This window comes from Aulonocara sp. 'chitande type north' Nkhata Bay, linkage group LG10, assembly GCF_057382095.1.
Source record: "Aulonocara sp. 'chitande type north' Nkhata Bay isolate Kocher_YH1m ecotype deep benthic linkage group LG10, A_spYH_male_GT1.1, whole genome shotgun sequence".
NCBI classification, from domain to species: Eukaryota; Metazoa; Chordata; class Actinopteri; order Cichliformes; family Cichlidae; genus Aulonocara; species Aulonocara sp. 'chitande type north' Nkhata Bay.
Window position 1 is genome coordinate 11,299,631 of NC_141353.1, and position 25,364 is coordinate 11,324,994.

General features: G+C 42.6%; 2 protein-coding genes across 2 annotated transcripts in view; one reads left to right on the forward strand and one right to left on the reverse strand.

Moving 5' to 3' along the window:
* Positions 1–14,748, reverse strand: part of grk6 (G protein-coupled receptor kinase 6) — a 48,940-nt gene extending 34,192 nt beyond the window's left edge. Inside the window, exons 1-2 of the mRNA XM_086308237.1 lie at positions 14,542–14,748; positions 3,545–3,640 (exon numbers count right to left, since the gene is read on the reverse strand). Coding sequence (XP_086164363.1) covers positions 3,545–3,640; positions 14,542–14,593 — 148 coding nt within the window. The 5' untranslated portion in view covers positions 14,594–14,748. The remainder of the gene's footprint in view (positions 1–3,544; positions 3,641–14,541) is intronic.
* A 3,664-nt stretch (positions 14,749–18,412) lies between these two features.
* nop16 (NOP16 nucleolar protein homolog (yeast)) overlaps positions 18,413–25,364 on the forward strand; it is a 7,827-nt gene continuing 875 nt past the window's right edge. Inside the window, exons 1-4 of the mRNA XM_086308238.1 lie at positions 18,413–18,641; positions 19,783–19,891; positions 20,938–20,992; positions 22,477–22,583. Coding sequence (XP_086164364.1) covers positions 18,535–18,641; positions 19,783–19,891; positions 20,938–20,992; positions 22,477–22,583 — 378 coding nt within the window. The 5' untranslated portion in view covers positions 18,413–18,534. The remainder of the gene's footprint in view (positions 18,642–19,782; positions 19,892–20,937; positions 20,993–22,476; positions 22,584–25,364) is intronic.

Sequence of the window (25,364 nt, forward strand, 5' to 3'; positions counted from 1 at the left end):
AAAATGTTCAACTTTAACAAGGAAACGAACGTGTTTACAGCCTGATACAAGTTTGGGTATTTCCCAGTCAATGACAGGTTACTGTGGGCGAAGTTTTATAAAAGCTTAAAGTTTGACAGGAACCATGTTTGAGCTCATCGTGTCTTTTGGGGCTTTTCAAACAAGTTACTGAACCAATAATATAAGTGAGTGAATTTGTAGACGATTATTAGCTGGCGCTAATTAGCAGATGTCTTTGTCTGTGTTGCACAGTTGCCCAAATATGGTCACTTCTGGGTGCAACAATCCAACATGACAGTGCAAACACCGAGGTTTCAGTGACGTTACAGTGCCTGCATCATTCTACTTCATGCTTTCTGAAGTAAACATGCACACAGGCTTCTTACCCCCAAAAATGTGAGACAGTCAGTGGACCTGCACTTTTTTGAGCTGACTCAAAGCTCTTTACACCACAAACCACCGTCATTCATTCACACAGGACTTTATTCTTTAGAAAAAACTACTGTGTGCGAGTTTTATCTATCTGTAATCTACATGATTGCAGATAGATGACCTAACATGCACGACTTCAGATTGAAGAGGAAACCTGAGCACCTGGAGAAAACCAGCCAGGCGTAGAGAAAAACATGCTCGCTGCTTTGACCTTTAATTTTATTTTGTAAAAAACTAAGTGCAACCAATGACAAAGCACAACAACGATTATCTCTGAGTCTGGTCTCAGGTAGAGATCAGATCTTTTCCTGAGTGAGTCTAAATTTTATTTCTCCAACCAGTCACCAGTTAAAATGAAAGTAATCAGTTGGTTGAAACAGTAGAAAAAAAACAGGCTGCTTCCTCTTTCTGCAGGCGCCACAGTTTCCTCTGTGGTAGTACTTGAGCAACACTAGCGTTTTGTCTTCATACCACCCACACACTTTCAGACCCATCGCAGGTTTGACTTTTCAATGAACAGCATGCTATTAAAGTTCGCGCAGATTGTCGCTGCTTGTTGCCTGAATGTAAAAGACATTTTTATAACATGGCAGCTGCAGCTCTGAGAACACAACTTCAAAAAGTAAAGGACGCATAAAAACAGAAGTTGTAGCAACGCTTGATCCACAGTCTCGGTGATTTGGACAGGAAGCAGTGACAGCCTGGCGATTACAAAAGACGTCAACTGTCATCTCAAAAGTGAGTCTTGGTTTGGGGGACTGGAGGGCAACTGTTTTTCATTCTCAGTTTATTCTGCAACAGTTTCCAAAACCTTCCATATAACATGGTTACAAAGTTCACAACAAAATATACAACAATCATGAGGTTCATGCACAACAACCTGACCACTACCATGTGCATGTGGATAAAGTGGGGGTCAGCGTGGGGCTAAAGTGGGGTTTGGGCAAGTAGATGAACCCTAAAATCCTAATTATTGACATCGGCATGAACGTGTGGCGGAGATGGGGGGGTCATCTCAAATCATCGAGAGCCTTCTGCTTATAAAAGTTGCAGGTCGATCGACGGGCTCCATGGAGCTCATATAACTTTTATTTGATAACTGGTCTAAATTTAAACTAGTCTAGTTCCTGTAGGAGGGAAATGTTTTCTACACAAATGGAAATGTATGAAAATGAAGAGCAACGACAGCAAACACTTCAGTGTTACGCTCGGCATGAAAGTTCTGCCAGACACATCTTATCTGTAGCTATTTTTATTTTATTTAATAACTGTACAGTACTCTCTGTTTATAGTGACCATTGTCCTTAATGTAAATATGTAAGAAAATTGTGTACGTTTCTGTTCTGTGTCCTGTTTGTTTGTATATGTGTCTTTTTGGCTGCTGTTACAACCAAATTTCCCCGTTGTGGGACAATTAAAGGATTATTCTATTCTATTCTATTCTACATTAATCAGCATTAAGCAATTTCCCAACCGTCCGGTTAAAAACTGTGAGACAAAGTCACAGTTATTGCTACAAATGAGGTTAATGAAAGCACAATGTCATGGATCATATCCAAAGTGGTTGGAAGTGAGATGTTGGAGTGTGAAGGGTCACTGTTGACCTTGGAAAGAGTCGTTTCCCTCTCACAATAAACTTCTTCCTCAGCATATCCACTCCGATCAGTTCTCACAGCAGAGATATCTCGCATTTAAAAACTAAAACTTAGCCTTAATACTGTTAAAGTTTGTTATTCACATGCAACAACTCATTTATTCAATCATTTGTGATTTATGGAGGTTTATGTGTTGCAACTAATTGTTGATGAGCAACAGTTTTGTGATCACAGGACAGTGTGCCATCCATTTTCTGCCGTTTTGTACACAACCTGAGGTCTGCTGGTGATAATATCAGCCATGTGGATGAATGAGAGTCTATTTCTGTACAGAATTAGGAAGCTGCCACCACCGCTGCTGCTGCTGTATACAGAGGAAATGAAAAATCAACACTGATCATATTCCCTCAGTGAAATGTCATGTTTAATACTGAGGATGAGTAGCTCATGTTTCACTGCAGCCGTGTGTCTGACAGTGTGTTCTCTACTTTATTTGCTTTCTTAAAGAGTTTTGAGCCTCGGGGCCACCATACCAGAGTGCAAAGACACGGAGAGAGACACTAGAAAGCATAACATCTTCTGAAACAATGAGGGGATTGAATTCAGGCTTTAGATGAGCCACAAAACTGAGAAACACACAGAGCCGTGCTGTGCAGCAATTCATAAATTAATATCTAAAACTGGACGTCTTTTAGGGGTTTTTCCCCAGTAAAGCGGAGTCATCTGCTTCTCACTAAAGACATTTTAAGATATAACTCCCACACAATTCTTTAACAAACAGCCCGGTGCAGACACAGTTAGGTCTCTGTGGACCGTTTTCATAATGACTGCAGCAGGAGACTTTTTTATGACCCTGGAGCTATACTGGGAGGGCTTTAGGGTAGGGGCGTGGCCTCTGACACGGCCTGTAGCTGCTGATTAAATGTTGATGTTAACGACTGAAAAGTCCACACCCGATAAGTGACTTAACGATGGCTACGTCCATCTTTTAAATACAGTCAATGAGGGATTGTGTCACGCCAAGTGGGCGTTGGTGGAACTGCAGTTTGTGTTTCAGCCCAGCTGGTTACTGCTCGTTTCCCCACAGATGAAACTTTATTTATAAATCAATAATTTGCATCCTTCGGAGGACGAGGACACGCCGGTAATCATGATAACAGTGAAAAATCAAAATCAAAGAATGACATGATGTTAAAAACATCGTAAATAATCCACCTGCACAGCTACAGATTCTTCCCTTTCAGTTCTTAATATATTATTGCACAATTACCCACTTAAATAATTTCTTGTGTTTTGCATGATCACAGACTGTGTTTTCCATGGTAATAGTTCCTTTATCTCCTCTATTTCTTAATTCGATGTTTTTTTGTGCAAGTCTAATCATGTCAAGTTTGAGGTACCAGCGGTGATGACTGAGGGGGTATTCAAAGGGTGCCATGGATACGATGTGTTTCAAAGGCGTCCACGTCAAATGAGATAAAGGTGCTGCTCTGAGAGAGAGAGCGGCGTTAGCTCACCTATGGTTTGTCGAAGCTCCTCGCACAAACTTATGTGTGGGAACTGCAGCATCTGCTTCCACTTCTTGCTCTTTCCTTTTCTGTTCCCGCCCCCTCCTGTGAATGACATACACATTTTTTATTGTATTTTGGGTTTGAAGGAGAAGAAACATTCAAAAGTAAATCAGCAGGATGTCGTCATACCGTTGATACTGAGAACCCGACTGAGGTTTTTAAGACTTAAATATGTGTCGAGTGCATATTAAAAAACAGCACAGCGTCGAGCCCTGACGAGCCGCGCCCTGATGCTTCTGAACAAGTAAAGTAAGAAACGCAAATTCTGGTTTCCAGGTTGGATTTTGAGACCATTTCTGAGGCGGTGGAGAAAAAATCATTTCAGAGAGCCGATCGACCCGATCGATGCAGTGATCTGATTGGTCAGATCTGCTTATTCAGATCCAAAAAATCTAACTTGGTTTGAAAACATTAATGTTGCAAATTCGCCCAGTGAAATCACATCATCAGTGTGAAAAGCTGCACTGAAAAAGCAGACATGCAGATATTTTCTGAGCGCTGGATGTTTTTCCTGTGCTTAAACAACAAGTAAATTCATTGCAGGGACAGTCTGCGTTAGCCTGACTGCTCACCACAGATCACATATAAACGATGGTCTGTTTGTGTGTTAGAAACCAGGAAACTCGTTGGTTCGATGAAGTCGGGTTTTTTTCAATCTTAGGACTGAGAGCGTCCAGCAGTCATTTGGGAAAAATGTTATTCTCCAACTGGTTGTCAAGTAGTTTCTGGAGGTTGCCAGCTTAAAAGCTTCCCTGCGACTGCTTTAGTCACTCATAGTTTGCACAAAACACACCAACCTATCTGCCAACATATAACCTGGAAACAGAGAGCGTTTCCCTTCCAAGTAAAAGTTACGCCTTACTGTTGCAACCAACACGTTTCAAAAGGTACAGCTTTTACTTTGAAGGGACACTATATTTGTAGAGTAGTTTGAGTGTTTGCAAGTCGACGTCTTCCATACTGGTGGACGAAGCAAACGCCAGGAAACTCCATTTTGGATTTTTATTCTAAGGGAACACACGCCAATACGCCAATCACAAGGTAACATTATTTTACTCCGATGGTGGTTCACACTAAGCAGACCAGACTATAATACAATAGAAGCTGCAGCAGGTGATGTCTGTGTGGTTTTAAAGCTTTGTTGTTGCTGTGATGAGATTCTTTTGATGGCCATGATGTAATTCCACATAAGTAGTCCTCCTGTTGGTGGTCATGGCTGAATATTCTTGGGTTCCCAAAATCACTGTTCTTCATGTTTCATCTGAAAACGCCACCATAACAACCACAGTTTACAAAGTAAACATCACGTGGTAAACACAACTTGCGACCATGAGCTCCACGAAGGTCGTAAACTGAGTACGAAGCAGGGTCGCTTTCTCATAGACGTCTATTCAATCAGATCTGTTTGAAACCAGAAGAGTCGCCCCCTGCTGGAAGTTGGTTCGATCGGTCCAAACGTGAGAACAGAAGAGAGAAAAGCAGCATGTTGTGGTTTTAGTAGGAAGCGCAGGCTCGATCTGTGGGGGTGATGTGACCAGAGGTGCTGATCTGAGCAGATGTGGCTCCCATGCGCTTTAAACAAACAGCAGGAAACCCAACACTCATACCCACAATCACTAATTTTGCAGCTTCACCCTCTATCTCTAATTTTGAGGGTTTGAGGCTTACACATGTTCAGTAACACCTCTGCTGTTGTCGGTCGTAGGTGGCAGGCAAGGCCAAAGGGCTCGTTACAACAAGTGATCCCCAGCGATGAGCCGGCTCCTCACCAATCCAGCTGTGCACACACGAGCTGCAATGCACAAAGGAAAATGAAACCGAGAGCCGGACAAAGGTCTGCCTGTTTTTCCCTCCTTCCTCCAGAGTCGTATTCAAACAAGACGAAACCAGTGAGTGAAATCTGATTAAATTTGGTCCTTTGAATTTACTCAGAAGTGATATCGCTCTCTAAAAGAGGATCTTTGTAAAGCTGTGACCTGCTGGTCTGCATCTGAGGATTGTTTGTTTTAGGGTTTCTGGGATGTTTTGAAGGACAGTCTGAATAATCACAGACACTGAGAAAAACAGAGGGAAGTAGTTTCTAAATCAATAATCAATTTAGCAAACAGGTCCTGGAAGTCTGTTTAAAGCTTTTGAACATGAGGCATTTTTCTCTGTGGACAAAAGCAGACTGTCTCTGCACCCAAGCCTGAACCACTCCTGAATCCTCTTTGTTTATCTCAGTTAAGAGCACATGCTGTGGTCAGAGGAGGGATCTTTTATTCCAGGCTCCGTGTTTGAAATGCGATGAGGTTAAAAGTCATGGCAACCCTGCAGCCGATGAACCGTTTTCATAGAAGCCGTCGAGCAGGGTGAAGACAAAGAGCTGCAGAACAAAGAGAAACCAGAGGAAGTTCCTGTCCTCTCTGTGTTTGGGCGGTTTCTCAGAGCCAGGCGGCACTCTCGTTTCTGATAGAGCTTCATTCAAGACGCAGCAATAAGCAGGACCAGCGCACTCTGTGAGCTCATGTCTGAGCCTCGAACGCCAACCATCCTCCCTTTGCAACTTTAGGAAAGAGATCGGATCCTGTCACCATGCTCCGTATATAACTGCTCCAGAGTTTCTTAACATTTAATCTGATGACAAACATCCATTTTTAGAGATATTGGATCATCGCGCTACAAAAACAAGAATAAAGTTTTTTAAGAATCTGCATTTAATATTGATGCTCATCAGTAAAAGTCGGGAATTCAGACGATCTCTAAAAGTGGAGCAAAGCAGTGATGGAGAAATGTTTTGGTAGCATCGACTGCAGTTTCTCTAACAGCCAGTTCACAAAAAGTGACTCGTTCCTCATTGACTCCCATGTTAAAAAAAATCCCACTTTACAGAAGAAATCAACCAGCTAAGAATAAACACATTGGGACAGTTTCTCCCTTTAACTCAGCTTCAGTGTGGTGGGTAAATTTGTTTATAACTGATCCATCTCGATCCTTCCGAGGCTTAAAGTTGGGCTGCAGTGATTAATATTGGATTGCAGCTCTAGTAGAAGTGGATTGGGCTTGTTCCCATCATGCATTTGGGAGCATTTTTAATGGAATATCTGATAAGTAATATATTCTCTTCTGCTTCCAAAAACCCAACAGGACAGCTGCAATAAATCTAATCAAACTGCAGGTTCATAAATGGACATCAGTGTCTGTGGTCTCATCATCGTGTTGCTATTTTCTGGCCCTTTGCTACAAAAAACTGGGACAGAAAGTCCGATTTAAAGAATAAAAAATAAAGGAGAGCGAGTCCCCCCATCTGCTGTCTGTAAACACCCTCTTACGTGAAATATCGTGAACCTGCACCATCCAGGCTTTCACTGATAACACGGCGTTGTTGTAAATACAGCAGCAGCCTTGAGACGTCCAGCCTTCAGCATCCCTGATCCTGAAGGAAGGCAGTCCACGCTTCAGGATTTGCTATTCAAATACTTCCAGGCAGCTGCTTTGAAAATCAATTACTGTCATAGAGACACTGCAAACAAGATGTTGTGTTTGTGCCTGAAAAATGGGCGATGATATCAGAATTACAGATAAGCTGACTGATGCCCCGCGCCCGCTGTGTGCATTAGTGAAAATGTAAATCAAGACAAACAGCATGAGTACACGGATGGGAAGCCAATGAAAGACAGACTGAGCGATACACCGATGTAATTAAGATGAAAGCAGCCCAATTCATCCCGCACTCTCAAAGTCATTAGGCAGTTCAAAGGTTACACTTGAAGGCCAAACATGACCCTGGAGGCCATTATGAGGCTGGCTTATGAGCTAAGCAAGGTGAGTTCAGGTTTAACCATGGTCTGAAGCAAGTCCAGGAAGGAAACCACTGCCTGCTGACCAATCAGCTGACCAATCAGCAGGCAGTGGAACACCTTAAACTCTGTATTTCCATTCATGAAGACGTCTGCTGATTTCAGGCCTTCACAATGACTTTGACTTGGTTCGGTGTTGGGTGGTGTTTTTCTGAACCATGGAAATAATTCTGTGATCATCCACTTTAGGTGTTGGTACGCTGGTCAGTGCATCCATGCTTTCAAAGAATGAACAAGATTGTTGATTTGACTGGTCTCTGAATCATTTCTAGATCTTTTATCAGTTTCCTGTCCGATTACTTTTAAGTCTCTGGAAATGGGACACCTTCTTTAAAAAAGACTGTAAGTTCTGATGTTGCAAAAACACTCTGCAACAAAGCTGAAGGTCTGCACGTCTTTGCATCTTGATTATCTGACCTAAAATCCACTGTGGTGGTGTATGCATTGTGTATAATTTGTGAAGCAAGGCACCACAACCAGGAAGCTCCTCTTTGCAATAAAATGTTAACATCGAAGGCCCCGGTAGGACCATCTCAGGACACTGTAGGTAGAGAATACAGACGCAGACTGACTGTGTCTTCTGCAGAGGCCACACACATTCTGATTTAATACAGATTTATCAAATCAGTTTATCAGCTAGGTCCAGAAATGCTTCTTTCAGTGATGTTTTTCTGTATGTCAGGGCACCGGATTAAAATGCTGAACAGGTCATTACAACTTTGGTGGTTCAACCAACATGTAAACCGAGGCAAGTGCTTACATCGAGTGGACAGAAAACCGGCCTCAAACATGCCGATTCGCAGCTTTTTCAGCAAAGCAAACTAAAAGTTGTTTTTTATTTGTCTCTGCGACTTCGTTCCGCTTACATGTTTATTTTTAAAAGGCGTTATTTTAAGGTGTTTGTGCTTCGCTTTAAAGCTCACGATTTCCCAGATTTTAATTGCTGTAAACAGCAGTGAGAGAGGAAGTGACATCAGGGACCGAAATCACATAGCATAAGGTGAGAACTGGAACGCAAAAAAAGAGAGGAGGAGGTGACAATCAAGTCAGGTTCAGATGCGGCTTTTCATGGTACTTCCTGTGAGAAGGCCTGTTTCCTTTGTGCTGTGCATTCAGACTGTGGTTTCCTCCATTAAAGGAGGATATTTGTGTCTATATACCAACTAACATTACTATACGTGTAATATGGCAGTATTAGAGTGTGCAGGGTTTTTACTGATGTGTTCGAGTCCCGGGCCAACACTCGTATATTTTAAGGCCGCCTCCTCTTACCCAAGATGACAGATTGTCAATGACATGCAGTCGGTCAATACGACCTGGCTACTTACAGCCTGAAGCAGAGGGAATCTCATAAAAGACAGAGCCTGGGAGTAAAGGCGGGGCTTGAAGGTTTTTAAAGCAAACTTTATTGGTGTTTTTGTCAGCTTTGATTAGTGAACCGCTTCAAGTGCTGACACCTGCTCCTGGATTAGAGACGTCATCATCAGTCTATGCTCTCTCAGTCTTCCTGAGAAATACATTAGCTGTGCCCGGCTGTACTATAGATAAACCATGAACCATAACATGTTCTGCTTTCTCAGAAACATTCCTGCCTTTTCACTATTGATAATGTCTTTACAATTAGATAATGGAAAAGTCTTCTCACTGCAGAAGAACCATTAAATGACAGAAGACTTCCTTTCTTCTTTAACTCTAGATGAACCCGACAATTTGTTTCATGTATTTGTGTTGTTTGTTTGTTTGTTTTACAGATTTGTTGCACTGATGAATTTCTCTGATTTACACCAGCAGCATTTCTTTGTAACGTCCTGCTGAAACTGCACTTGGGCTCTAACTCTTGGCTGTTTATTATCACTTTTACACACAGATGGTTCATTAAATGTTAACATTTTCAAGAAGGTTTTTAGGTAATCGTCTTCCATCAGACTGGACTGACTTTAGCCCCTCTGTTCTTGGAGGACTTTGACTTGTTTCCTCAGAGTCTTTCATCCTTCTGTAGCAGGACGCTAATTCTTTATTTCAAACGTAAAACTTTACAACAGATTGTTAGTTGCAGCTGTGGCACAAACCATATCTTTCTCATCCATCTATAGTTAGCTGGTTTATAATTATTGATTAACAACATTATTGCCAGAGATCTTATAAGAGAGACTCGGGTGACAGAAACAATCCTGCACTCAAATCAACGGGAGTTTATTTGGTAGGAGGCAGAAGTTGACCATAAAGGTTTTTTTAAACCATATTTAGGGTTAAATTTAAACAACCTTTGGTGATTATAAACAATAACCACACAAACAAAGTCAAAAGATATTTCAGAAATGGTGAGAGTTGCTTTCATGAGGACTCTGTCCTGGCCGCAGCCTTCGTTAGTGCACCGTCAGCATTTCTGGAGCTTAACGGGCTCGTTGGTGCTGCTGGATTTTGCTTGTTTAGCAAGTCAACGAGTTAATAATAGTGGTTTGGAAATAAAATAAATGAAAAACTATTTTTAATGCTTTGAACAGAAAGCAAATTATCCACAACAGGACACTGTTACCAAGTACCAGCCATATCTACTGCCTCGAGTAATACCTCATGTATGCGACTGAGATCTGAGTAAGTTTACACTGACATGATATTGGGACTGATGATGCTGTCTTAGTGGACTTAGACGAAGAGTAGACAGAATGAACTTAAAGTCGGTTGGACGTTTACATCAGTTTATTGCCTCACCAGACTTTTTGATTGCATGCAGCAGTTCAGTTTGGTCGTGCTGTTGCATACGCATGATGCCGTCTTTGTGCCCGTTTTATGTGCTTAATTGCATCATTCTCTGTGCAACATCCAGGATAACCTCCCAGATTTTGAAACCTAAACGGTGGCAGGTGTGACCACGTGCTAACAGGGTTTACTGCGGGGCTTTAGATGCCAAAGAAGCACCTAAGCTAAGTGTTAGCTTAATATTCGTTAGAGCATCTAAAACATGGACAGAAATCACACAGGAAGTTAAAGAACGTATTAAGCTAACATGGAAACACATCTAATCTAATACAGCTAACTAGATGGCTAACCGTGTAGTAACAGTGTAGCAGCTAATTACACCAATATCATAGTGAAAACTGAAAGTGGACTGGGGCGTGTATATTGTGTTTTACTGCACGTCTAAAATATGAAAAAATAATTCTATGTTTGGTTTTGACGTCGTGTAAAATCGCTCCTCAGCGCTGGCCTAAATCACCGATCGGCCCTGCAGCACAAAAGCAGACATCTGCAGGGCATGAGTGTCTCTGCACACAGGAAGTGACACAAAAGGTCACGACTGGAACTTTTGCACGGCAGAGAGCGTGTCATGTCGGCCTCTCTCCTCCGTTCGTGCTCCAGCGTTCACGTCGCGCTGCATGATTTTAGGTCACTGACACATTCAGTGTTTCTTAGCGTGCCATCATGAAGAAACCTGCAGCTCAGAGGCCTGAACCCCCTGACTCTTTGTTTGGAGTAATACTGAAGAGCCGTCACGCTGCACATGCCTTTCGGGGAACTTTTGAGACTCTTCACGAACCAATTCGATTTCCAAGGCACACTGAAATTAACTGGCACTAATTGCTTAACAGAAGTGAGGAAATGGGCTAAAATCACATCCTTGGGCAAAGCTGAAGACGGTATACAGTACAGCACTCTGAATAATCCAACTGCAGAGTAAAACAGGTCAACTACAGATGAAACTCCCAAAAATGCTTCCTTCTGAAATTTCCATAACACACCTGAAGGACACAAAGATGTTGAAAATCAAGGTGCTGCCCCTCTAAAAGGTTTACGGATGCAAAAACAGAGCTGCTGATGAGCTGAGTTTATCATCGTCTGGCTGAATACCTCCTCTGCACCGAAGTTATATGCTCTTTGAAAACCTGCATTTAGATTACAGGATTACCTTTAGGACTCATGTGCAGTTACAAAGAAAGTACACAAACACGAATTAATCAGGTTCTTTGTAGGTTGTAAAATTAGGTCAACACAACCTGTAATAAAATACAAAATCTAACATATGTATCATCACACTTTGTAACAAAACCAAAGCAAAATGTAGAAACAGTGTGGGCAAAACGAAGTGCACCCCATGCATCCGTAGAGACTTAGAGGTTAAGTATCAGCCAGATGCTGATAATCAAATGCAGTTAATTCATTTATCATCGGAAAGCATGACCACCTCTATTGACTCATTCAGGTGTGTGATAACACAATTCAATTATATTTTATTTTTATAGCACAAATCACAACAACTGTCACCTCAAGGTGCTTCGTATTTTGAGGTAAAGACCTTTCAATGATCCCCAACAATCAGACGACCCCTGTGAGCAAGCGCTTGGTGACAGTGGCAAGGAAAAACTCCATTTCAACAGGAAGAAACCTCCAGCAGAAGCATACTACAATCTTCTCAGGAGTGAACAGCAAAGACGTCCAAACGTCTGGGAAACTGCAGAAAAGCCTCAGACTCTACGGACCTCAGTCAGCTTATTAAAGGTTAAAGTTCATGTCAGCACACTTAGATAAAGACTGCACAAGTACATCCTTTTTGGAAAGGTTTCCAGGAAAAAGGTCTCTCTAGAAACGACATGGCTGCACGGCTTAGGTTTGCAAATCTCAACAAACTACAAGACCTCTAGAACAATGTCTTTTGGACAGACAGAGTGGAAATGCACAGCGCCACCTCTGGAGAAAACCAAACACAGCAGATCAGCAAGAACACCTCATACCAACTTTCAGCATGTTGGTGGATGGACGATGATTTGGGCACCTGGCAGCCGTTGAGTCGACCATGAACTCGTCTGTGTACCAAGACTCAAACGTGAGGCCATCTGTCTGACAGCTAACGCTTGAACTAAACTGGGTCGTGCAACAGGGCAACGATCCGAAGCAGCAAACAGAACGACTGAAAAAGAAAGGATTCAGGGTCCTCGCCACGCCTGAAATGCTGCGGTTGGACATTCACAGAGTTGTGCATAAACAAGTGCCCACAAACCTCAATGAGCTGAAGCAACATTGTAAAGAAGAGTGAATGAAAAATCCTCCACAACCATATCAGAGATGAATAAAGTCACAGTTTAAATTACTCCTGCTAAACAGTCACTGTTTGTCACACAGTGGTTTAGTTTGAGTAAAGACCCGCTGTGATATGTCGGTGTTGTTCACTGCATTATCACAGTTTATTGACTGTATTTATCGCTCCACTAACACTATGTAACAAACAGAAGAGTACAGCGACACTTACATTGAGAGGAAACAACTTTATGAAGTGACTGATGCGTTTCGGCTCGTGGCGTTCCTCGGGGTCATTCGGCCAAGCTGAAACACGTTGGTCACTTCCTGAAGTTGTTCCCTATTAATGTAAGTGTCGCTGGACTCTTCATTGGTGCACTTGACATGAATATTTTTCCAATTTTAAAAGCAGGGATCATCGTTGTTAGAGCGAATCGCTTCACTCAGCTTTTACATCAATTTGTGTTATTTTAAATACACTACTGATCCAAAACACCTCATAAATTATTATTTAAAACTACATGCAGATATTTAGAGGAAAAAAATCCCAGTTTGAGTTAAAGAAAGTGAAAAGTTGTCCAACACATGCTGAAGAATAACACTGCCAGCCCTTGTTTCGATGAATGAGTGCCCTGTTTACTGAAACACGTCTTAAATTAAATTAAACAAATTATTCATTCATCCCCAAACAAAAGGCCGGGGAATTATCCCGATATCAGATGACTCTCACATCCAAAACCAGGCAAACCCCAGTGAGGTCAGAAGAGTCACGGCTGCATGTGTGATGACTCAGTGGGGACAGTGCTATATGAGGAAAACTGAGAACGATCATTAAACAGCAATTATGTGTTACATATTAAGCAACGAGAAAAGGTGCAAACTGGTGCAGAAAATTCTGCAGATCGCAGGAAATTAAAAGCGCCGGGCTCACACTTTGTGTTGAACTGAAACTCAAGAGTTTAGATAAGTCTCAGCTCCAGAGAGGTCAGAGTCAAGGCCTGACGGGCCCAGAGATACGGTGCCTTTCTCAAGGGCGCTTCGGCTGGATGCCAGCACAGAGCCTCAGGTTCTGGTTATGTATGAGCACAGCTGATAAACTCATGAAACATCTTCTCAGGTGCCTGTGCACACGGCATTAGGATCATGTCGGCTGTGAGCCACTCAAACCTTTGTCTCCTGTTTACTGGAACAATAACAAAGGCCTTTGATCGCAGGAGGGCCGTTTATGTTGCATTAGGTATTCAAAAGTGTTAAGAGTTATTGGACAAACTGTGCCAGTAGAGTGTCCTACGAGCCAACCTTCTCACCTGGACCCTTACCCACAGATATCACAGCTTCCTGGTTGTAGCTGATTAATGAGGGCCGTTTTAATGATGATGATCTTTGGCAGGAACAGTAAAATCAATTGTGTGCACAAAGCCGTGCACAGCACAGCTGCTCTGCCACAACATCCTGTTTCGCAAACTACAGGACGATGCTGCAAGATCAGCAAGGGAAACCCGATGTATTGCTGCAGCCACAGTTCACGGTTACAACCCTTTCCGGACAACCTTTTTAGGTACACTATCAAAGCCACGCCAAAAATAATTTTAAACATTTGCTACTTGTAACGTTTTCCCAGGCTTTAGGTCATACTCTTTGATGCAGCGTATACTGGCATATAGTAAACATTCATACATGCCCTGTGTAGGTAGCATAACACAGTTATTGACTTTACAATGTAGTCGGCACAATGAACAAGGAAGACAGAGATTTCACGGTAATTAAGAGATTTGTTTAAACATATTCCACGCCGAAGTGGACACTGTTTGTTAAATTCTTGAATAAAGTCCTCATTAAGTTGACATTCAGCGTAGGACCACGGATATGAAACAAAGCTTTATACCGCTCGAATTATAAACGGAGTTCGGTTGGTCGTTTCTATCTACTCGTACGAACTGTATTTACGGTAACACCCTGCGCGCATAATCAGAAGATTTGTCAGGAAGTGCAGGAACAGTTCGTGCCGCCTGAGTCCGGGGCATCCCTCCGGTGCTGTGACTGTAACACACCGGTGGAGAAGAGCTGTCACACCGCCTTCCCCATCCTTACCTTCCCGTGCTTTGAGCAGCACAGTGTTGGCCACGATGTTCTCGAGCTCCATGTTAATGCTGTGCGGGCTTACAGCAGCGGCAGCACACCGAGCTCCAGGTCCCCCCCGGCGGCTTCAATCACAGTTATCCTCTGCCAAGCACCGTCCACCGCCACCACCTCCTCCCACCGCCCAGCCAAGGAGGAAAAACTCCGTTCTGCTTTCGCGCAGACCCGTCCGGTGACAGTCCGCGCCCCTCCTCTCCTCTTTCTCCTCCTGTTACTCCTCCTCCTCGCTCCATCACTCCGCCTTGAAGCTGCTGTCAGAGAGGAGGAAATAAAGCAGACTTCTCACTCTGTTACAAAGGCGCGTTTAAGGAAATAAGCATCATAATATCAAAGGCAGATAGCTCACTCTGCTCATATCTAATGCTTCGGTTTTGAGCCCCGAAGTGTGTGTTAGTTAAAGAAGCAATTTAAAGGTATTAGAACATGCTAGCAACCATACCATTCGAGTTTGAGTTATATTACAACAAACTTTACTTAAACATCAATTTAAAAAAGACCGAGTGGCATAATTTATAATGGACGCTTTACCAGAGACGGAACTGGTCTCTGATAGCGCTTTGTGACTTTAAGCTAACCGTTTAACCATTTAATCATTTAGTACTGTTAGCTAAGCATTTAATTACCTTTGGTTCACCGTTCAGTACTTTTAGCCATTTATAACAGGTTATTACTTTTAATTCATTTGGTTAACTGTCTTTTATTTTTAGTTAACAGTGTATTACCTTTAGCTGACCGTGTAATCTGTTATTTTTAGCTGTTTCGTTCCTTTCTTTACATTAGCATTTTATTAATTTTTTGCTACCTGTGTTATTTATTATTTTTAGTTAGCTGTTTATTACATTTAGCTAACTGTTTCATTTGTTACTTTACATTAATAGTTTATTACTTTTTTACTACCTGTTGTATTTATTATATTTAGCTAAGTCTTTATTACATTTATCTAAATAATAACTGCAGCTCCATGAACACGCACAGCTGTGGCTCCAGCTGCCTCTGTAGTTCTGCAAACTTTGACCCCCACAGAGTTGAGCCTTTCAGTTCAATCAGCTTACCTAAATCAATTTAAGATTTAGGTAAGTTTAACACAATTTAACTGCAAACATTTGTGCAAATCCTATTGAAAATAACTAAAATTACTTTTTTCTTTTTTCTACTTTTACTTATTAAACCCATTCAGTTCAGTTTGGACTCGTTTCTTAGAATCAGAAGAGCCTCCAGGAGCTCCAGCTTACAATGTATGAATTGAAATTCCACCGCTGTGGGAAATTTAAACTTTCATAAGTCATCTGAACTTTTATTGTTTCCTGTAATATTGAAGACAGTGTGTGTTTGTGTGAACTGTACAGGAAATATGTGTCTACTACTGTAACTGCTAGTAGATCTACTGTTTGTGGTACTATTTGCATATATTTATTGATGTTTCTTTGTTATCATATGTCATTTAGCTATTTGTGAATTTAAGTGGTAATATTGTGCAGGTAAACTTGCTTTATTAATATGTAAAGTTTATTGATATAGTGCTTTTTAAGATGAGGACATGTCAAAAAGTGCTTTAGAAACGTATTAAAAATGGTGAGATAATCACCTGAATCCAGTAGAACAATACAAAACACCCAAGCGACTGGTATTTAAAGAGACTGTAGGCTGCTCCTCAGGTTTGGCACTAAAGTCTGATATATATTAGATTTCAGGAGGATTGTGTCAGTATTTCTACTTTGGTGTTTCTCACAAAGAAAACTATGAGAAGAAACTCAGATCATCAGCAGGGTTTTAACCTTTAAGCAAACAGGCAGGAGGGTTTAAGTGCAGATTTTATTTATATCTGATCAATAATGAATAATGACGACTCTGAGGATGTCTGGATTTCAGCGCTGTGAGTCTCTGAGCAGGTGTGGAGTAGGTTAGATCACACTGACCTCTGGATGTTTCAGTCATCAGCTGCAGGTTCTCAGCTCTGACTCAGCAGCTCAGAAAAACATGATGTCAAGCATCTCATTTAAAAATAAAGATCCCCTCAAATCACCACAGAAAAATGACGTAGAAAACACCGGGCTTGTTTTTAGATGCTATTACAGGTTTGTTACATGGTGGTGTAATGAACGATACTGCTCGTGTTTAAAGATCAGTTTGTGTTGGATAATTGTTTTGTCAAGTGAAAAACAGGATTTTGACTTTTAGCAGTGGATAAAAAAGCTGGAAGTTGTAATTCTGATTTATAATCAAAGTATTCATGAATGAATTATTCATGGCATGTTCACAGTCACATACATGACATGGATGAAAATTATAGATTGATCGACGTGTAAACCAATTTAATGCTGAAGCCTTTGATATATTAATGACATATATTGTTGTTGGGTAGCTTGCTAATGCAATTTATCTGCAAGATAAGATAAAGGTTTCAAATAAATGATGCATTATTTGCATCCAACATACAGGAGAGTAGAAGAAAACAGCATAACATGGGAATATGTTACAATGTTACAGTGAGTGAATGGTTGTACCTTCTTTCTGCTCTCATCCACTGTAAGATTTTTTTTTTTTTTTTTGGCCTGTCCCGTTTGGCTCTTTTGCATCAGAATTATTGTCTAAAGGCAAAGAAAGATGCCCAACAGATTTACTTTACCAAATTGACCATCCCAGCCTTGCCGTAATGGTCCATTTGATTCACCTTTTATTGTTTATTTTATTTTCACTTACTGAATACGGGACAGACTTGACTGGGGGGAAGAAGGGGAGAAAGAAAGAGGGAAAGAGAAACAGCTGAGAAGAGGGACGGGGGAGAAGGGCAAAAGACAAAAACCAACAGAACGGGCAGAGAAAAAAAAATGCATATATCAATCACCTGGATCACCTGCTGAGAAAGAAAAAAGAAAACAAGCAGAAGAGAACAAGAGTAATAGAATAAACAACATCACAATGATATATGGGAATATGACAGTAAATACTAAATGTTAAACATTATTGTGCAGCACATAAGATCAACAGAACACAGTGTGCTTTGAGGTAGGAGCCAAAAAGGGTGTAGTTTGTGGGTGTGATCACCCGTGTGTACACCTGTGAGCATGGACGCGCTTGTTTTTTGTTTTTTAAAAGGTTCCTTCATGTAATAATCTGCTAGAGGGTGTGGGGGGGCCACAGCCCCGTCCTCCAGGGCATGAAGCAGGTATGGAGGAGATCAAAACTCCAGACATCCAGAGGCCCCCAGAACACAAGAGACCAAGGAAGACCAGCAGCCGCGGAGCAGAAGCCAGGGGGGGTTGCACTGACGCGCCCGTGAGCTCCGCCGGCAGCCAGCCGTGCCTGAGTGACCGAGCCCCAGGCCGAGAGGCCGGGGGCACCCCACCTCCGAAGTGGCCCGAGCAAGCCCCAGGCTCCAGGCCCCGATAAGCGGCCGCCAAGGAGTGAGCCGGTGTGTACCTGTACCACTGTACCACTGTAAGATTAACAATACTCTGATCCAGCGGCTTGTTGGGATGGGAGACCCACATGTCCCCTTCTGGACTCACCTCTGTTAATATCTTAGCAATTTGGCATAACATACAGTGAACTTAAAACTTTCTATTTTTTAAGTTTTTCCCGCAAAATTATTTGATTTATAAAATAATTGCTTTAAGCAGAGAAAATAATTTCTTCGTTTATATTTTTATTTTTTATGTCACATTATTTTGTAAATATTAAAATGTGTTTATTTTCTCCTGTACTATATTCTTTTTTATTTTATTTTATTTTGTTTTTGCAGATGGACTCTGTACATTCTGAAAAAAATGAGAAAAGAAAAGCGGTTGGGTTGGAGGGGTGTGGCCTAGTCGTCACATGACCTGCACAAACCAAACACGTGCTTCCTGTTGCTGCCCGCACGTTGGCTGTTCCTTTCTGATTTTTTGAGCCACAGTAAGAGCAATACAAAGTTTGCGGCTCTGAAAACGGAGGAAAATCTCTAAAATGCCGCGAGCCAAGCAGTCAGCCCGGAGGAAGAAGTTTGACTACAACCGGAACCGGAAGAACGTGAAGACGAAGAACAAGAAGAAGTCGAACCCGAGGATCGAGCAGTGAGTGTTAGCATGTGTGCTAATATTAGTAGGAATGATGCAAAAACACGTTGTTAAAGCTGCAGCCAAAACATATCAGTGCCCCGAGAAAGTTGATTGTTGGTCCCATTTGTTCCATTTGGATAAAGTCTTCATAAAAGAGAGTATTTTATACTTTTAACACAAGTATCTGAGTGTGAACTGAATATTTGTCATGAAATCAGCTGTTTGATGTTAGAGGATGAATGTACAGAGGCCCACTAAAACCTCACCTGCTGTTTTTAATGCAGTTGTTTGAGTGATACACAGACGGAGGATGGAAATGATCATTAGTGACGGTGACAGGCACTAAAATGTCCTCTTTTATGTGAACCAACAACTGAAATGTTGCAGCAGATGTGCAGGGTGTCTTTAAAAATGCCGAGAAAACTGGACAAGTCATGTCCTTAAGAAATGGAAGGAAAATAAATCCCGCAAAGACCTGACACAGGGCCTGAGAGATGGATCTGCGGTTTACTGGCTGTCAGGAAGTCATTGTTAACGGAGGGAAACAGGAAGATTGGGCTGAGGTTTGCCAATTATCCAAACACTGGACTGAAAATCAGTGGCAGCAGATCTGATGGAGGGATTATTCCCCATCATCACTCCATCAGAGGAGCCTCTGTGATGGTTTGGAGCTGCATTTCAGCCAGTGGAGCTGGGTATCTTGGCAACACCGTTAAAAAGTACCATTAGATTTTGATCCACCACACAGATCATCTGGAAAGCATCTGATTGGCAACTGTTGCATTTGTCAGCATGACAGTGATCTCAGTGTCAGTGCAGTAAAAGCATATCTGGATAGAACAGCATCAGTCATGGATCGGCCTCCCCGAGCCAAGACCTCGACGTTATTGAAGCACTGTGGGGTCATGAAAGTGAAAGGAACAAAAGAAGAGCTTTGAATGTCCTCAGAAAGCTTGGCGAAGTATTCCTGAAGACCTCTTAAAGAAAATACAGGCTGTGTTGGAGGACTAAGGGTTTCATTTATTAGTAATAAATCTGGTGAATAACTGTTCCTGTGCATTAAAGACTCGATTCTACAGACAAAGTTGTGCTCTTGGTCACGTGCTAGGCTGCAGTAGATGAGCTGTTCTCATGTCTAACATGTTGTCGTTGTCAGATCTCAGATTCGAAATGCGTGGGACGACAACAAGTCCGTCGCCAGGAACCTGCAGGAGATGGGTCTGGCTTTTGATCCTAACCGCTCTCTGCCCATAAAACAGCAGAAGGTAAGAGACTGCGCACAGTTTAGGTCTCGGATCTCTTTAGCTGCGCTTAATTTGCTCTAAAAACATGTTTTAGATGCAAAGTCAGTTTCGAAACATAAATATGAATTTATTCATAAATTCTGGTTGTGAATGTTTATATTTTATTCAGGTCTTCTATCCAATCTTTCTAATCATCTGTCATTCAGTTTTGGTGAGCCTGTGTGAATTAGCCTCAGGTCTTAGCTGACAGGACTGGCACAGGCGTGGTCTTCTGCCGCTGTAGCACATCTGCTTCAAGCAGTATGCACCCAGAGATGTTCCTCCGCCTACCTTGGCTGTAATGAGTGGTTTTTGGCTCATTAGATATTTGTGTTAACGAGCAGCTGAGGTGGTGTACCTAATGAAGTGGTCTGTGAGTGTAGAGCTAAAGATGAAAGTGATTAAATCAGTCATATTTATAGCAACTGCAAACACCTGAAATGAAGGAATGACCTCAAGTTTTTGCTATAAATTCTGTTAATGTTAAAAACAACCAGCACATTAAACTTGCAGCATGTTTGTGTTGACCTCCTGCAAATGTTAGTTTGAGCCTGAAGGGGGCGACAGAGTGTTAATTATGAAGTCTGCACTCAGCCTGAGATGTTTGATTGCTCCAGGTTTCAGACAGAAACAGAGATGCTACCTCCTGAATTTATCCCGGCTGATGTTTTACAGCTGCTCGTGTTTTTAATTAATCACCACTGCCGTTTCAACCCGGGGCTAAACCGAGTGAATGCCGGCCTGCGGGCTGCACTTTGTTTTCCAGCAGCCTTCAGACATTCAGACGTTTTCATTTTGTTCTCCTGTGACGGCGACTAAATGATGAATTCGTGTCTTCCCCCCGGGCTCGGCGGCGAGGACACTTAAACGGTTTTGTCTCCCGAAACGTCGTCGCAGATGAGATAAAGCACATTTCACAGCTGTCATCGCGTCGCATTACGGTGGAAGACGGATGATTATGTTTATTAACCCAGAGTCCAAACAGGCTGCCTGATGACCTTCATTGTGTTTTTCTTCCACGCGTGCAGCTCCCCCGGGAAGACAAGAAGCCTGCTGTCGTCACCAAACCCTTCATCGTACAGCGTGAGTGTCTCCTCCTCATGTACATGAATGTCTGCTTCACTTCATCCTGCAGGTGACAGGAAACGCTAAACTAAACCCCACCTGCTCATTTATTCATTTATTCTTCTTTTATCTGGAGCCAGGAGCTGTGTGTCCATGATGTCAGCATGTTTTTCTGTCACACTTCTATGATTTAGGGATGATTTCTAGTTCATTGGCTCCGATCAACGTGAGAATAAGATGTGATCTTATAAAGACAATAAGTCGATGGAGAAGCAGTAAGTTTACAGGGCGATGCCAAGGTTGATAAATGACAATAAGAGAACAACAGAAAGGTCGGTGACCTCAGCAGAGGCATCCCGGCCTGCTCACTCAGATGTGGAGGGTTATTGTCCCGACTCTGGACTCCGTCTGAGGGTCTGATGTCTCCACCCTGAGTCTGAGTCTATTCACCTTTCTGAGGTGCAGGTGAGGGCAGGAACGTAGATCGGCGCTCGTCTCCGTCACTAACGTAGCCCAACAGAGGCCACTGAGCCGGCCGCTGCACAGAGCCCGAGGAGGGTTTGTTGTGGTCAGAGTTGGCTGGATGCTGGTCACCACGGCTCGTTTAAAGCCTGCTCGTGGATGCCAACCAGGCTGTGCTTCTAGGATTTAGCAAATATTCCCAAACACTTCATCCGTACACCGGTCTGTCCGGTTCAGCTCGTGAGCTCGACCACGAGGCAGCCAGAGTGGGTAGCAAATCTGTAAAATTACAGAAAAAGTTGTGTTAGCTCGTCGTCCAGATTGGGGGATTTTTCCATAATAGTGAAAAAAAAAAAACTTTACTGCCATTTAATCGTTTATCTAGTTTTTATTCCTTCAGTATGAGCGGCTGTGGAGAGGTCTTTATCAACGGGACAACTGTACAGTTCATGAAAAACAGTTAAACGTCGAGAGTTTGTCCAGTGGGCCGGATCCTGGCCCACGGGCCTTATGTTGGACCCCTCTGATATAGGGGGTCTTCTGATTGTTGGCATTTCTCAGTATCGTTGTGGTCGTCACCTTACAATATAAAGCACATGGTTAACAATGTGACTTGTAGTGTGAAGCACTTTGAGCGGACAGACACTTTGGAAATACACAAGCATGGTGAGTTGACCGTTACCGTGGCGCTGGGGCGGAGTCAGGATAAATCGTCCTCGGCTGCTGCTGCTTAATGACATGTCAGTGTTTTTAATGACGGCTTCTTCACTTCACTTCCAAAAGTCTTTTCACGTTGCGCGCTCTGTGAATGCAGCCTAACTAAACCAATTAAAATGAAGCCGTGTTTCACGTCTGTGTGTTTGTTGTGATGTTATAGAAGCAGCAGCTGCAGATTCACCGTTTTTATTTCCAACCTGTGGCAAGGTCGCAGCTCAGAAACGCTCGTCTGCGTCGGCAACCTTATTTCAGTTTGCATATTTACCTTCTTCCTGTTAAACCTGAGAAGAGTGTTTTTGTTCTTCTTTGGTTTGTGTGAGCAGAGCTGGAGGCAGAGGCCAGCCTCCCCGGCAAAGACACCAAGACGTTATCGACCGACCTGATCGAATACGTTCAGTACATGATCCGAGAGCACAACCAGGACTACAAGGTAAGAACGACCAAGCTTGGACCACAGTGACTTTCATCTGGATTTAACAGTAAATTACAGCTCCTTCATTTTACGGCCAATTTCCTGAGTTATTCATGAAAGTTTCACAAAAATAAGCAGGTACTGACAGTAAAAGGTCAGAAACCCCCAAGTGACCGTTACTCATGTGCGTCACCCATGGTCTCTGCAAGAGGCATCCCATATCTGCACCTGTAACAGCCTCGAAGCACGTCAGGGCCTGCTTTATCTTATTTAAGGGGGAGATAGGCCGGAGCATGTGTCATCTTTGTGTTTCATGAGCCTGTAACTCAGAAAATAATCACGTTGTGAGGATAAATATTAAATATACTGCAGTTATTGCACAGAAAAATCATCTGATTCTGAGGGGGTCGGATCAGAGGCATTGATTGTTGTAGTTTTTTATACTTGGAATAACCCTGAAGTGACTTGGATAAACAGAGCAGTGTGTGGCAGAGGTTTAAACCGAGTTTTTATTAGAAAAATGACTCATTAAAATGAATTTTCAACAGTTGCTTTAGATGAGACTGAGTCACCGCCGGGAGCGCTGCCAAGCCAGAGTCAGTCAATAAGAGGGGATATTGTGAGAGTGTGGATTTTTCTCTGTACAATGAAACGTCCTTCACAGAGAAATTTTCCACCCTCGACTTTTTGAGCCGAATGTGTCAGCTGGAGCTTTGCACTGAGAACGTGTCGGCAGATTCAAGGGTTTTATTGCAGTTCAGACCCGGGTGTATACTTCTGCTCCCATCAAAGTGGTGCTTTTTTTATTTTACAAATCAAAACACAGAAGAACATTCAGACCGAGGTCAACCATCGAATTACCAGCAGATGGAATAACTGCTTGAACTGTAGCAGTACTTCATCAGTCAGAGCGATGTGATCAGCTGGCTCTCCGGCGACTCACTCGTCCCACTGATCCCATCAGACTCCGCCATCTTGGATTGTAGCTGTAGGTGCTGACAGCCGTCACTAGCTGTGTTCCAGCTGTGAGTCGGCTGAATGACATCGAGGATCATCTCAACAGCAGGTTGAAGGGAAGGCTGAGGCCTCTCTGGCTAGGAACGACTGAACTTTCAAAATAAAATGTAATGGAAACTTTTTTTAATAAACTTTAAAATCAGGTGCTGAATATACTTGGTGGTTATTACACCTGATCACCGCCCAGGTATAATTAATATGTAGGAAACACTCATTGCCCCTAACACCGCTCATGCTGGAGGTTTCTTCCCGGTGTCATCAAGCGCTACATCATTAGGTGGTTGTTGGATTGTTGGGGTTTTCTCTGTATTACTGTAGGTCAGGGGTCAGCAAGCTTTAACACCCAAAGAGCCATTTGGACCCGGGTTCAACGTCAAAGAAAACGCTGGGAGCCGCAAATACTTTTTGACATCTAAAATGAAGATAACACTGTATATTGTTTTTTACCTTTATGCTTTGTGTGAACAACTAAGGTGTGCTGCTTATGAAATCCATGAAGTGCTACAGAGAAAATTACATTTTATTTATGTAATGAACACATTTGAACTCTTAAAGAAATATAACAAAAGGAAAGCTGAACGAAAATGATCCAGCAAACAAAAACTGCTGTGCTGCCACCCTCATATCGCCTTTTGGAGCCTTCACCTGACTTTTAAAAAATAATTGGAAAAAAAGCACTATGCTGCTAAAAAATGAAAAATAGATCTTTGCAGAATTCTGCATAAATATGTATTTTACCTGGTTAATGGGTGTGGCGGGGCGTGGTCTGCAGCGCCGCTACAGGGGAGGCGGACGCACCTGAGCGGCACCCGCAATCACGCCTCGCCGCCTTAACGTCTGTGCTGTTGTGTTGGTGTGTGTCGGGCTGTGAGCTGCAAAGCTACAGCCGGCTGTGTGCGTACAGCAACCGTGTGTGAAAAGTAGTCAATAAAGAGATGTTGAAAAGCGTGTTCATGCAAACATCGTCGGGTCTGCCGTGATATGTTTACAACGGGACTTCTGCTCCTGAACCTCTGCGCACAGCGTCTGCAGATCAGGACTGTAAGAAGTCACTTTCATCTTTACAGGACTGTAAGCTGTCGTCTGTGAGGCGTGAGCGGTGTTTGTCTTTAACATAGTTCATGGTGGAGAACAGCTGCCGACATAATGTGGATCCGAAGATCCATAACTGGCCTACCTGGAGTTGAAAGTCTCGATAAATGCACGGCGTTTCGGCGGGTACACCGGCTTCCACGAGTGTGACGCTTATTTGAACGATGAAAAAATAATAGAATATAATTTTATTTTTATATTTCAATATCACAATAATCTTCCAGTTTAGAACTACAAGTTAAAAAAGAACTGACATAAATAAAATGCACTTCAGTTAAATACTTAAAAAAACTAATTTATTTTCCCAAACCACGCGGAGCCGCACTATAAGGACTGAGGAGCCGCAGGTTGCCGACCCTGCTGTAGGGTCTTTGGCTTACAGTATGAACCACGTTGAGAGGAATTTTGTTGGGATTATGTGTAAACAAAATTGAAAAAGAAAAGTCCTGGTGCAGAACAGCAGTCATCTCCCGGCTCTTTGTATAATAATATTTCATACAAGGCGTTCATCACAGATTCTCATTAGGAGGGACTTTTGGCTGCCTCTCCAGTGAGTCATTCATCCAAAGACTGACTCCAGCTCCACCTTCCTGGGCGCAGTCGGGCTGCACATGAACCAGTCCTCCACTGGTTGCAGATCTTTTTAGGGAGATCCTTTAATTTTCCGCAGAAGAAAGACTTCAGTTGACA